This window comes from Castanea sativa, chromosome 12, assembly GCF_040712315.1.
Source record: "Castanea sativa cultivar Marrone di Chiusa Pesio chromosome 12, ASM4071231v1".
Classification (NCBI taxonomy): Eukaryota; Viridiplantae; Streptophyta; class Magnoliopsida; order Fagales; family Fagaceae; genus Castanea; species Castanea sativa.
The window spans coordinates 15,793,521-15,808,393 of record NC_134024.1 but is presented as its reverse complement, the minus strand read 5'-3'; the positions used below and the strand labels follow the sequence as shown (position 1 = coordinate 15,808,393).

The window sequence follows — 14,873 nt, the reverse complement described above, 5'->3', positions numbered from 1 at the left end:
ATAAATGGGGAAAAATATAAAACAAATCTTTGCTTCAAAACCTTAAAGACTCACAAACAATGAAAAAAATAAAAGGGATGGAAAAATTGATAATCATGCTTATCTAGTCATGAAATTCACAAAGCGTGCCTATAGCGCGTTTTGGTGATAGATAGAAATTTCAAACCTAACCATACCTTAGGATTAGGAATGGTCTAAAATCTTAAAGCTACTGAACTAAGTTCCAAACATCCAATTAAAAAAAGAATAGAGGAGGGTTGACACTTTCTAATGGACCTTTTTTCTTTTGATTAAAAATAGTGTATAAAAAATATAAAGTATAGTGGGCTAAAAGTCTAAGAAAGTGGGTAATATCTAGCATATAATATTTGTGAGGAAGGGACATGGATTCCCTTCCTTTTGCTCCTTCTTTGTATTGGGTGTGGGTTTTATTTTGAAAAGCACACATATTTATTTTTTTAGTGCGGGCTGGTGGAGATGGTTTTTTTTTTTTTTGTTGCTTTCCAAGCGTGGATGTTTTTGTTGGAGAATCCACAACCAAATGGCTCCATGGTCTCAAGTCCCACGCTTCAAACCTCTCTCTCTCTCTCCATGCTTTCCCCACCAAACTCCAATAGTACCTGTTAATGAACTAGGGAAGTTCTCTACCTCGACTTTGATAGATACTTTATTTTCTTTTTTTCATTCCTTCGGGAAAATAATTATAATTTAAAGCAATGTAAATGTTGTACCTTGAGTTCTAAATAGTTTAATTATAGTAAATTCTTTTGTCTCTCGAATAAAAGATTTAAAATTCAAATTTTACTTATACTAAAAACTAATTAGCGTTGTGACCTGGTGAGAAAAAGTAATTATTATTAAACATATATTATGTGTTAAAATCTATCATATTATACAAAAAGCGTAGTGTCTAATTTTTTCTAAGTATATTAAATCATATTTATATATTTTTTAATTAACAAAACCAACTGAGAGTTGTACCTTGAGTTCTAGATAGTTTAATTATAGTCATGAGTTATGAGCCATGTGCAATGTGCATTGCACAAAATAAAAACACGTTAGATTCAAAACGTATTTGGAGTCAAACTTTTTTCTAAATTTAATTGTTTGAAATAAAATAATATTGTTTGTGCTTTCTTCGTCAAATATAAATCCATGATGAAATTTAATTGTGAAATTTGAAGTATGTTTATAAATAAAAAGGTAACTATTTTTTCTTATAAAAATAAACATATTTTTAAGACAAATATATTAATCTTGTACAATTCCATGGGCATCTAGGAGTAACGAAAAACTATTCGTGCATCATATTCATAAAGGAGCCACATTCCATCAAATTTGATGTATCATTCTCATCCATTAAATATGGCGGGTCCAATGGTGAATATTATGTATTTGTGCGTTACACAGAATCATCCATTTTTGTTTGTAGGTGGGATTCTCAGCTTGAGATCTATGATTCTTAGATATTATGGCTAAGTATCAGAAAGAATTCAGAATTCAGAATTCAGAAAAACCCGTGAATACTTTCATTCATGTAGTGAATCCACAACCACCATTTTCACATCTTTTGCTCAGACTTCATCTCCTAGCTATTGGACCATCTGACAAAAATAATATAGAAAGTTCTGAAATTTAAAATTTAAAATTATGGGGACTATGATTATTAAATAACACAATGCGTGTGGAAGAATCATTTTTAGTTTCTTTTTTCCTTTCTTTTTCAGGTCATGTTATGAATGTTTTTACGACATTTGTTAATAGATAATATTTAAAAAGTTTTAATACCACGTTTATGAGAAATATAAAAAATTATTAAAGAAATCTTACTTTTTTCAACTTATAATGCTGATTTCTAATAACTATGTTCTTTATCATTAAACCAAAATATCAATTAATTTTTTATGTAAGAAAAAATTGAACCCTAAATTTTTTATTCAAATCTGACTTTTTAATTAATTTTTTTTCTTTTATTTGGATGTAATGAACAAAGGAATCGTGTAGCTTTACATCTCATTTTGTAGTGTATTACTGTTTTAGTGCCACCAAAAGTGTAGACCCAATGGAATTGAGAATTAGAGAGAGGGGCAGTAAAGGACTTGATTGGGCGTGGTTATTGTTCCCTCCACTCCAAACAAGAGGGCATGAAAGAATGCTTATCACTATGAATTAAATATTGCCAGAATTCACATATAATTGTGCGCCGCGGATCTTCTTACTCTGTGCCTAAGATCTCTTTCAGGTGATAAAATCATGGGTCTTCCTTTATATATGTATATGTGTTTTTTTTTTGTTTTTTTTATTCTTGGGTCTGAACCATACCCTTTGCCTTTTGCCATAGTATGATTAATTCCATGCTTCACTCTCTTTCTCCAATTTTTTTTAATTTGGGTCGTGTTTGGTCTGGTTATTTAAAGACACAGGATAAAGGAGGGAAATTCAGAATCCTATGTTTGAGTTATTGGCAATTGAATCTTGTTCTATTGATTTTCTCTAATAGAAGGGTTACCACTCAAAAAATAAAATAAAAAATAATAATTTCCATTAACTTTTTGTTTGGTCCAGTAATTTAACAACAATGTATAAAAGAGAAAAAAAATTGAAAGTGTTATGTCTTAAAAATTTGTCGGTAACAAGATGAAGATTTAATCATGGTTTTAAAAACCGAACCGAGACTCAAACCATTTTTTTTCAAAATTTTCAGTTTAACCTGGTTTTTTATCGGTTTTCATCGGTTTTAAGAGTTTTTATTGGACCGAACTGGCTCCCGATTCCCGGTTGAACCGGTTGGACCAACCAGTCCGGTCTGATTTTTAAAACAATGGATTTAATTTGTGAAGAGCCAATTCACAATATCCAAGCACTCTATATGTCATAGAATATGTGGATTTTCAAGCACGCTATGTGTCATATAGAATAAGTATGTATGTGACATTTGGAGCTACCAAGTCCACTTAAAATACTATAAGCTTTTTGTAAATAAAATACATGTTTGATTTGTGAACATTCTTTAATTGTTTACTTCTAGGGATTTATGTAAGAACATGTTGGATATATATGTGTGTGTGACAGTGTTTCCATTAATGTTTGAATGGAACCTTAGGTGTCATTGTTACCTTATATCAAGCCAAATTAGAAATGAGTATGCTCCAAACCCCTCTGATAGTCTCTAGTCTCATTAATTCATTGCTTGAAATAATAAGTGCCCTCTAATTTTCATTGGTCTATGTTGTGGAAGCTTAAGGCACTTAAAAGAATAAAAATGCTACTATGGAGGAGTGGATCAAAATCTTTACCCATAAAAAAATTTTAATGTTGAGATTAGTGGTTCGTTTGGATTGAGGGGAGAAGAAAGATGAGTAGAGTAAAGTAAAGTAAAGTAGATTTAACTCAAAATTTGCCTATTTTCAACCAACTCTACTCTACTCCCCCTTTTTCCCTCATCCATCCAAATGGGCCATGGGTTTTAATGATTCAAATTGTGTGTTGTGTGGGAATGCAGTGGTGTCTAGTATCCACTTGTTTCTCAAATGTCCTGTTGCTAGAGCTGTATGACATGCTAGTTAGTATTTGGGGTATAAGGTTTGACAGTAATCAAGATGGTTGTGGATTCTCCCAACCTTGTATTCCCATGGAATCAAAATGTTTGTGTGTCTTGTCCATATTACATACGAACAATTTAGATTATATTTTTTTCCAAATAAATGGAGGAGATAAATTATTAAAATTGATTTCATACATATATGAAGGGAGTAATATCTCTATAACTTCCGATTTGATCGATTAACTCTCATCATGCTTTTATTAATTGTGTGGTAAGGGATCATATCATCTACAAATTTCATTCATACACTATCTTGGGCTCCATTTGTTTTACCTAAAATTGATTTCTGAAAAAATATTTTATGTATTTGCAAGTATTTGGGATGAGTGAAATTGTTGATCAATTTTGAAAATAATTTTAAGTTGATCGTAAGATATGGGGTGTTTTGGCGTAAAATTACATCATTATTTTTGGCCATAAATTTTTACACCCAACAGTTCCTTCACATTAGAGCAACAAAACCACCCCACCCAACCACTAGACCTAGGCTCACCTAGCCAACCGCCACGACCGAACCCCACCCTTAGATTTTGCACCTCATTCTTGTCACCGTTGAGGGGCAGCCTCGTCCCGTCCCCCCTCCACATCGTCGTCACTCATTAAGTGATGTTGATATGGTGTTTCTTGTCTATCTCTTGCTTCTTCTTCTTCTTCTTCTTCTTCTTGCATGTTTGTTTGTCGATCTTTGTGGGTTTTTGTTGAGGATTTCTAAATGTTTGGCTTTAAATTATTCTAAGAATTTGTTAATTATACAATATATGTTTGGGTGCTGAGAAAATGTGAAAAAAGTAGGAGAAAATATGTTATTGGAAGCATTTTCAAGAACATAACCAAACAAATAATTTTTTTTTTTTTAAGAAAATGTTTTCACCTGAAAATAATTTAAAGTGAAACAAATGTAGCCTTACCCTTACGCTAATGATATTCCATATCAAGGTCTGATAATTGCATAGTAAGATGATTTATACAGTACAACCTAAATGAGTGCATGATTTGAGTAACCATAACAATGTGAGGTTTATTTTTGAAAACCATCATTAAAGTATGAGGTATAAAATAAGACAAAATTATAGTATATTTACTCATGTGCTTTGCTTTTATAATTCTATGCAGTTAAGTTTTTCCTATGGTAGTTTCTCTTAGAGCATCCACATCAGTGGATGGATAAATGTGTATAAATGTGCAAAATGAAAAAAAAGTCATTAATTTTACACATTTTGAGCAAAAAAGTCTCTACATCAGTAGGTGTAAACTCATTTATAAAATATACTTTGCTACAGTACCGTGTAAATTTACACAGGTACTGTAGTAGGTGTATTTAATTTTTTAATAGTTTTTTCTCTCTCTCTCTCTCAGACGCACATCACAACTCTCTCTTTCTCTCATCTCATCGAATTTTCTTCCCCTAGCCGCCGATCACCATCGCCGCCGATGAGAACAAGGTCAAGCAAGCCGAGTCACCGAACGAGTCCGTCGCCTACAACATGAACGGAGTTCTCCAATGTGTCCGTCGCCTAGAATCTCATGGGTTTTGATCCATTTTTGGTTGAGCTTGAGGCCCGCGACCATCGCGAGGAGGTGGTGCTGTTGCGAGGCGTCGATCTTGCTTAGGCCGGAGGCCTCGATCTCGCTCCAATTCGTTGGTTTTTTTTTATGGTTTTTGGTTGATTGTGGGTGTGGGTCGGTGGGTTTTGATTATCTTGCCGCAGATTGGGTGGGCGATGAATGGGTTTGGGTGTGGGTGTGGCTCGACGGATCGGTGGGTGTGGTTTGTTGAAGGATTTTGTTGAAGGGTGGCTGGGTGGGTGTGGGTTTGGCTCGCCGAAGAAGACGCAGTGAGAGAGGGAAAGAAATAATAAAAAATGTAAAAAAAATGAATATTTTATTGAATAAATGTGTAGAATAGATAAACTGATGTGGGTGATTTGTAAAAGTGGAGGTGTAAAATAGAAAAAAGTAGGTTTTTTCGTGTAAAATAGACAGAAAATTTGAACGAGCTGATGTGGTTGCTCTTAACAGGAAAAATAAAAGAATATGATGATTAATTGTAGGGTTGTCCAGAAGGATTCGGTAACCTGACCCATCCGAAGAACCGACCAGATCCGACCCGAATTCGGCCGACTTGACTACTCCGGCGGGTCGGCAGCGGGTTGTCACCGCCAGAAATTGATTTCCGGCGGGCCGGTTTCGGTTTTCCTCCCCTAAAACCTGAAAAAACCGAACCGACCGAGAGATTTCCAGATCCTGGCGAAATTTCCAGAATCCGACAAGTTTTTTCCAGAATTTGGCGAAAAACCCAGATTCCGGCGATATATTTCCTTAGATCCGATGAGATTTTGACTGGATCTGGCGAAATCTCATCAAATCCGGTGAGATTTTCGCAGGATCTTGCGAAATCTCACCTGATCTAAGAGAAATATCGCCGGTATCTGAAAAATTTCGCCGGAATCTGGGTTTCTTCACCGGATCTGTGTTTTTTCACCGATTCTCGTCGTCTTCTCAGATCTATGATTCCGACCGACCCGCCCGCCACCCGTTGATGATCTGAACCGCCCGACCTGATTACTCCAGCAGGTCGACGGCGGGTGTGTTTTTTCTCCACCTGATTCCGGCGGGTCGGTTCTGGGTTGGGCACCAACCTGACCCGAACCGACCGTGGACAGCCCTAATTAATTGAGAGCAAAGTGAGCCGACAACCAGTAATTGATATGCATGATGAAGCTTAATCAAACACTCCTCTATCACTGTGCTATGGACAAAATATTATATGTATATATATGACTGCTATTTTGATGGTTTTGACACATCCATGTATCACATCAATGGAAAGTATTTAGTGTACTCCATACCTGGACCTTTTTTACCATCCCTACACAAAGTTGGCCATAGATGTAGATAAATTGTCCGCTGGAGTATGAGTGAGTCTATGAGATATAAAATGTACCCCATCCATGATCAGTGGGGTCCCTTTTTTTAAGTTCCGAATAATTCATGGGTTTGAATGGTCAAGCTATAAATCATTGGTGTTCATGTAAACATTGGATACCATCCCTTTTTATCTTTGTAAAATCTGTATTGTCATCCTCTTATTTCTTCTTTTTTCACTTCACTTTGCAAAGTGAGGAATTTGATTTCTTTGAATCCCCCTAATGATTTAGTTTTACTGCCAAAGTGGAAGCTGAATTCAGCTATAAAGTCACCAACTTTGAACTCCCTCAAATTTTGAATAATGACTTTTGAGGTTCTGACCAATTCAACCACTGAGAAATATTTTGCATTTTTATGAAATGTTAATAGGATTTTGGCTCTTCAAATAGTTTAGTTCATGAACATCAATATATATGAATAATTTAATTCACGCATGATTAATTTGATATTCTTTCTGCTTATATAACCCAATCAAGAACATGTTTGGTAATAAGGAATAATTTTTGCAAGAGGGTCAAGTAGCAATTGAAATAGGAAAACAATTACATGATTAGAAATTGATAAGGACATGAACTTAGGATAATATGCATTTTCTATTTCGGATAAGTTTATAAAAACATAAGATCGACATTTTGATACGGTTTTTGTCCTAACCTTATTTCCAGGCTGGCAAGACTGCAAATTCAATAACTAACAGTGATGAAATTAAATTTTTTTTATAGGCAAACAATAAATTATGGCACAAAAATAAAGTCCCATTAGGTTTTAGATGCCATTTGTAAATACTCTTATCAAAGTAGGAATATCTAGAAAATTCTAGTGAGAATCGCACATGATCACTAGCTCATTGTACTGATAATATATTTTTTATTCTTCTTTTGTTCATCAAATTGTTCCAAGAAAGTCTATAGATACAAAAATTTGATACTTGCTAATGTGGTAGATTGTTAGTAGTAGATAAAAAAAATGATATTAATGATGAGAATCCGTGCAAGATTACCACATCAACAATTATATAAAATGTTGCCAATTTTTTTTGTGTGTATATAGTATTGCTCAGTTGTTATGTGGTAGTAATTAAAAAAAATCACTAATAGATAGATATAGAATTTTTGATTATATGATTATTGTTGATGAATCAATGGTTATTAGTAGGGTTGTCCAGCACCCCTCAAACCCAAAAAAACGTTTGACGCGATGCTCTCCAACTCAATAATTGCCAAAATTGAGCGATGGTTCGGTCGGCCATGGTCGCCGACGCCAAGACCTAACGCCATCGGTTCGAGTTACGGTTTGATTATCTGAGAAACCGAATAACTCGACGCCTTCCTATCTTCTCATCGCAAATCACAAGTTTCAGATGAAACTGGTAAGCCTAAACTCAAAACTTCGCCCATATATTGAGATCTTGGCCAAATCTCGACAAATATAGCAAGATATCAACCAGATCTTGGAGGATATGGATGTATATTGGCCAAAATCCAGCCAAATTTCAATCCCCTGTAGCTAACCCGAAAGCGACTGATATGCACCCAAAATTGACAAGACTTGATTCAGCCAATCTGAAGCTCCACACGGGTTGGTTGCGGGTTATGATTTCTTCCACATAAGTCTTTCAAGTAGAGTCCGGGTTGGGTACAAACGCGACTTTGATCAACCCCTAGACAACCCTAGTTATTAGGTTACAAACCAATCGATGAGGTATCTATAATAATGAAGAGTGCTTAAACGGCTATCGATATGACACTAGCTTAATGACTCTAATACCTAACTCAATAGAGTTTATATTTACAATCAATGAAAGATATAATGTCTCGTACTTATTTCGGGTTTTGGTTCTTTGTAGTGGGGGTCAAGGAAGTTTCCTCATTTCAATCTCCTTATGAACATGAATATAATGGGCTTGTAATGAGAGGCGTAATTATCTCCATTATTGGCATATAATTTATTATTTTGCAATGTTGGGAATGATCCCCAACGTTGCACTCGATCCTTTTGGATTTAAGCTCTTATGCTTAAGGTCTCAGTAGTTGGTAATAGCTTGTCACCATTTGATTAAGTGCCTTATGACTTGTGGGTTCCAGTTAGTTCAACTGGTAAAGTTTCTAATGGTCGTATAAGAGATCGAGAGTTCAATCTCTTTCTACACCGAAAACTGATTGGTGTCTTGGTTTGATAATAAAGAACTATCATCAGGAGCAGAAGGCATAAGCTGAAACTCTCTCTCTCAAAAAAAAAAAAGTGCCTTATGACTTTAGTTCATCCAAAGGATGTCATAAACAACCGTAAGGGGTATTGAGGTCATATTTTATTAAATCATTCCTATTCGTGGTTACGTATTAAGTCGTGTTTATGTTACTTTGAGTCACGATATTATCCATATCAACTAGTGTTACTTATGGGCATGACATTCTATGTATCAATTATCAAATAATAATAATATTAACCAATAATGTATTTGCTTTTCAAATACATAACTTGTTCAGTGAACTTGTGGCCTATTGTGTCATTAATAGATAGTCATTTGAATTAATTAATAATTATAAATTTATCAGATAAAAAATTGAACATGTACTTTTAATCACTCAAACTCTTTCAATAATCGTGTGGTGTATGAAGTCACTAATAGATAAAACCTATGATATACTTTATAATAAATTATATAATAACATATAAGCCATGTTATTGAAAACACATGTAAATTATTTTATATAAAATTACCGCACAACATGTTTGACAAAACTCGTTCCATGCAATGCATGAGTAAACCTTTATTTTTATTTTATAGCTAATAGGGAAAAAGTTAATGGTTGATTTAACGGGTCTATGAAATATTTTTTAAAAAAATTTATGGTAAAAAAAAAATATTTTGACAGTTTTTTATATTTTCTAACAAAGAAGTATCAAAATTTTTCATGACAATTACTCTAAAAACACTCGTTAACAAGATCTATACTAAAAAGTTTAGAAGTTACTTTGAAAATTCAGGGGCTGTTTGGTATCTGATTTTGAGTAACAAGTTTCAGTTTTTAAACAGTATTACACATATTTTTACACACTTTTTTACTCAGATGTATTTTTTAAAAATACAAATAAATTACTAAAACAATATTATCAAATAGGCATGAATGCATGATGACATTCCCGGAAAAGGAGGAAGAAAATTCGTTCATAGAAACCAGGGTTGAACCACAAACGTGTAGTTTGGTTCGAAAGGAAGGACATGGTCAAAAAAACAAGAACAAGGATATGAAAGTCATTTCATAAAACTTTGACCAACCAAAAACCAAACCAAAGGTCATGATAGAACCACCCCCTTGTGAGCTTGTCTACTATGTTTCATCATTGTACACTAATACCTTGCGTGCACTCTTCGCGCACGTATCAAACTCACTTTTATTATTTGTGTTTTATTTAATTTTTTAATATTTATTTTTCTTATGATTCCCCAACCAAAACAGGGATATATATGTCACTTTCTTTTATTTATCATCTTATCTTCCCCGTGCTCTCTCTCCAAGTTTCCATTTTGACTTTATTCTCTCTCTGTCTCTGAGAAACTTAGTTTTTAAGTGTTGGGTGTGTTCGATCTGGGGCTCAAGCACAGCTTTTGGGATTTGAGGATTTGGGTACTTTGAGATTTTCTTGTGTGTTCTTGCTGTGGAAATTTTGGTCTAAAGACTCTTAAACTCACTGGGTTTTTCTCACTGTGAGTTCTTGTTCTTAGTCTTCTATCCTAGTCTCTGGTCCTAATGTTGAATGATTGTTTCTGTAATGCTAATTTGATTTTGTGCGGTGCTTTTGTTTGCTTTGAATTTCAAACCTTCTCTTTTTTGTGGTTTTGGCTTATCTAAATTATTGTTTTGCTTTTAACCTCTATGCTTTGTGTATGTCACTATGTCTAACTCTATGTTAATTTTTCTGCTCTCTCTCTCTCTCTTTCTCACACACACACACACGCATGCACACACGCAATTCTTTTCCTTTTAACTATTCTGTCTTCTTGTTGTGTAAGAAAATGAATTTATTTTCTTTGATAAGATGCTCAATTTATGTACTTTCACCTGAGAAATATGACTAAACTATACTTGAACATTTTTTAACACACACTTCTATGTCTACGTAATGGGAAAAAAAAAATTTTAATCCTGCAAAACCCAAAACTAATTTTTTGTTGAAGTCAACTTTGTGCTAGTGACTGCGTCTCTGATTTTTGCTAGAATCTGTCTTTTTTTTTCAGGGTCTTGGAAATAGAGGAAGAGTCGTGGCGATCTGTTTTTCGAAGAAGAATAGAACAGCATGCGGTGGTGGTTGAGTCTCTCTGTTGATGTTTTTCGCAAAGTCATCTCTTTGAACCTTTACTGTAGAGTAATTCTGTAACTCCTTTGTTATCATTCAGATTTCAGACCGCCCTCAAGTTTTTCTCAGCCTTCTGTTTTTTTTACCTCTTATTTTCCATGGGATCCAGTTTCTTCGTTGTTGTTCCTTGTTATGTTCGCCAGATTAGCTGAACAGTACCCCATAGTTTCATTTCAAATCCTTTTCATTGATATAGATACCTATTAGTTGTTTTCTCTTTTTGTCCAATTAATTTTCTTGAGTTTTCTGTGTTTCTGTTATAAAGATTCTATTTTTGCTGAATAGATCTTTCTAGTTGAAGTTTTTAAGTACTGGGGTTGTGTCCAATTGTGATAAAGGTTCAGTTTCTGTGAAATAGATCTCTCTGGTCATACTTTTTAAGTATTGGGTTTGTGTGTTCAAGTCATTGTTCTTCAGAAAGTTGGGTTATTTTTACTCTCATAGTGAAAGGTTGGAAAGTAGTTATGGTAAGCCAAGCAGCGAGTCAAACAAGATTTCGGGCAACGAAACACGAAAATGGGATTGCAGGGAGCGCTACTATTATTGTTAGAGTCATAGCATGCTTTCAACCTCTACAAGATTGCCAGGTTTGTATAAGATTATTCGATCTGGTTTTTTGTTATTGATAATGTCGGAGAGCTAATATGATGCTTACTAATTTTATTTCTTGTGATTTTGCAGGCTGAATATTTCCGTCATTTGCTCAAACCTGTAACGTAGATTAGTTGTTAATTTCGTGTACTTGTTAAGCTGGAGTTTGTAGTTATTTTCCTAGTTCCTGATAGAAAGAGAAAGTAATCAGCTATTTGTAGGACTTAGAATATCCTTCAGGTACGCTTTAGTGTTTAACCATGTCTGATTGTTGAATTTTATTTAGTCTTCGAATTACATTGATAGAATTGTTAAGTCTTATGGTGTTTGTTTGTGTTTTTGATCTCTAGGTGATTGGTTTGGGTTGGATGGGAGGCGACTGTGGAACCTGGATTCCTCGGCCACATTTTGATTGGCAATCACCCAGTTTGAATTCCTTGGGTGCTCCCCTTGACTCGGGGCAGCAAAATCCCATGTCTGCATATATGAATCCTGGCACTAATATGGCTGCAACAAATGGGCATTTGCCAGTATATGCACCTTCAAAACTATACCCATCTTCAGTTGGCCTAACAAATGAACCTCTTGGTTGGTTCTATGGTTTGCCTCGTTATCGGCAGGCATTTACCTCTGACCCAAAATACCCCATTGGCAAAGGAGGCCTGCCTGCTAACCCCTACGAAAGTTGTAGGGAGGCTACCACACCCAATACAGGGCCTGGATGTGCCCAGAAGAGGTTTGTTGTTATTGATCAATCCAAGGATCAGACAACTTTAATTTATAGTTCCGGGATTGGGACTCCTGTTCAGTGCCTTACTTCTTGGGGTCCAAAACATAATGTCGCCCGTGATTTGGATGGGGAAGTAGGTCTTGCATATAAGAGGGGCTCGAATGACCCCTTGGGACCAATATTGACTGATGAGTTTAATGAAATTCATGGAGATGACGACCAAAGTGAAATGCATGAGGACACTGAAGAACTCAACGCGTTGCTTTACTCGGAAGAAGACGGAGATAGCGAGTATAGCGAAGATGATGAAGTGACTAGCACAGGTCATTCGCCTAGTACAATGACTGTCCATGATCAGAAAGATTGTTTTGTGGGAGATACCGAAGAAGTTGCTAGTTCTGCTGTACCAAGTAAAAAGCGGAAACTCTTTGATGATGGAGGTTGTGATGATGTGCCATCACTGATGGACACAGCAAGTTCTATGAAAACCAAAGGACCCTTTGAGCATGAAGAGGATGCAGAATCTAGTTGTGCTAGTGGCAACAACACGGGTCCAAGAGAAGTGGATTCTTTATTGGGCAACAAGAGGATGAAGAGGGAGAGAATTCGCGAGACTGTGAACATTCTGCAGGGCATCATTCCTGGTGTCAGGGGCAAGGATGCGATGGTGGTTCTTGATGAAACCATACATTACTTGAAATCTTTGAAGCTCAAGGCCATGGCTTTAGGGCTTAATGCTCTCTGACTGCTCTCCAAGTTGCAGGACGATGTCCTAGTAGAATAAAATCCTGTATCCCACACTGAGCTCACTTTATGCTCCACCATCTGCAGGACTTCATATGTCTGATTTTTTTCTTTCTATTCTTAGCTTTTGTTACTTTATAAGAAGAAAATTGTGAGACGTGTGACAGGCTGCGATTGGTGGACAAAGTGAAACTCTTGGGGATATAGGATTATTCTTCATCCTAGTAGTGTTATATTAGTAGTTGTTCTTGGAAATATAGTCCTTGTCTCTGTTAGAAGTTCTAAATGGCATGTAGGGTGTGCATCCATTAACCTTGGAGTTCTTCCCAGTATTGGAGGTAAAACTTTGAACAGTGTGGAGATATATAGCTTGAAAACCTCCCTAAAGTCTTTCTTCAATGATTGAGTTGGAAATCAGCACCCTTTGGCTTGTAAAATTTCTCTTTATTTTTTAGAGAGAGAGAGAGAGAGAGAGAGAGAGAGAGATGGAGAGAAGAAGGGGTGTGGTTATAATGTGTTTCAATAAAGGGTGTTGAATCATTAGTCTTGTCTTAGGGTTTAGAGAAAGTAATACTCACACTTGGGTGTAAGATTGCTGTGTGGATGAGAAGACTATAGTTGTTACATAAAGGGTCCCATTTAGAGGAGCGTGCGTACCCCTTGGGTTGGATTGGGACCCAACCTTCACTTTCTTCACCCTTTTTGTATTCTTGTCCATGTTTAATTGTTTGTGGGGTTATCTTTTTCCTTGATGTAGAAATTTGCACTAGCCAAAGAGGCGTCTCCCACTTCATCATGCAATGCAACTTGGCTGGAGGGCCCTCAATGAAAAATCAATTCCAGCTTTGTTTATGTAATAGTACTATTTTTTGTGATATTTTTATTTCCACCTCTTTTTTATGAAATTGTAATGTGATAGTGGGAAATACTATGTAAAACAATGTGAACTGTGCTTTTGATTCTATCAAGGCCTTTTATTAAGTAGTAGTAGTTGGTGTTGTTATTGTGGTTGGTTTTGGTTGTTAGTTGGGGACTAGAAAAAACGAAAAAAGAAAAAAAAATTGATATCTTGGGTGGGTGTAAGTTTTTACTTTGTGTTTTCAGTGTTTATTGTTTGTTGTCTCTTTGCTTATGTACTTACGTCGCATGCACGCATTTATGATATGAGACAGCGATGTGTTTTATGTGATTTCTTAGCTGTTTGATGTGTTTTTATCTTTCAATGAATTGATGATGGCGTGTGAGGGGACCACAACGCTGCATTATTAGGCAGAGGAAGCATATGTATTGTGCATGAGAGCACGGGTGATGTGTTTGAAATTGAGTGGCCCATAATGTTTTAAAAAAATATAGTGAATAATAACCCAACAGAAACAAAAAGAAGTGGCTAAGATTAGATTGTGATTTCACTTCAGCATGATATATTTGATAAATTGGCTTTTTAGTTGAATTAACCTTTCTTTTGTGGGATAGGCAATGATACAAGCTCCTAGCTTGGGGCTATATCTATAGGATGAGCAGACTTATAATATCATTAGAGATCATTTGCATCACTCAATACAAAATAGGAAAATGTATCAACCACCTAGTCAAGTTATAATTATGTAAAATTGCAAAGTTGCTATAATAATTGTGTAAATTTACATTCAGTGGCGGAGCAAAAAAAAAATTTCATAGAAAAGCTAAGGTTATGTTTGGTAACAGTTTTTTTTTTTCTTTTTCAAAAGCTTGTTTTGGGGAATATAAAGAAAAAACAATTTTCTTGTATTTTTCAAATCAAAAACATGTTTGGTTAGTTGAAATTAAAAAAAAAGAGTTTTTTGAAAAAATAATAGAAAATACTAAAATATGTTGTTACTAGGATTTGAATTTTAATATTAACTCATTAAATAAGGCAGATTCATTAAATTAAATGCA

General features: G+C 35.2%; 1 protein-coding gene across 1 annotated transcript; it reads left to right on the top strand.

Moving 5' to 3' along the window:
* The first annotated feature begins 10,023 nt into the window (after positions 1-10,023).
* LOC142618468 (transcription factor bHLH143-like) lies at positions 10,024-13,943 on the top strand. The gene is made up of 4 exons (XM_075791409.1): positions 10,024-10,241; positions 10,773-11,478; positions 11,573-11,722; positions 11,833-13,943. Exon 4 carries the CDS (start codon positions 11,851-11,853, stop codon positions 12,955-12,957), a length of 1,107 nt encoding a protein of 368 aa, XP_075647524.1. The 5' UTR covers positions 10,024-10,241; positions 10,773-11,478; positions 11,573-11,722; positions 11,833-11,850; the 3' UTR covers positions 12,958-13,943.
* Positions 13,944-14,873: the final 930 nt, after the last annotated feature.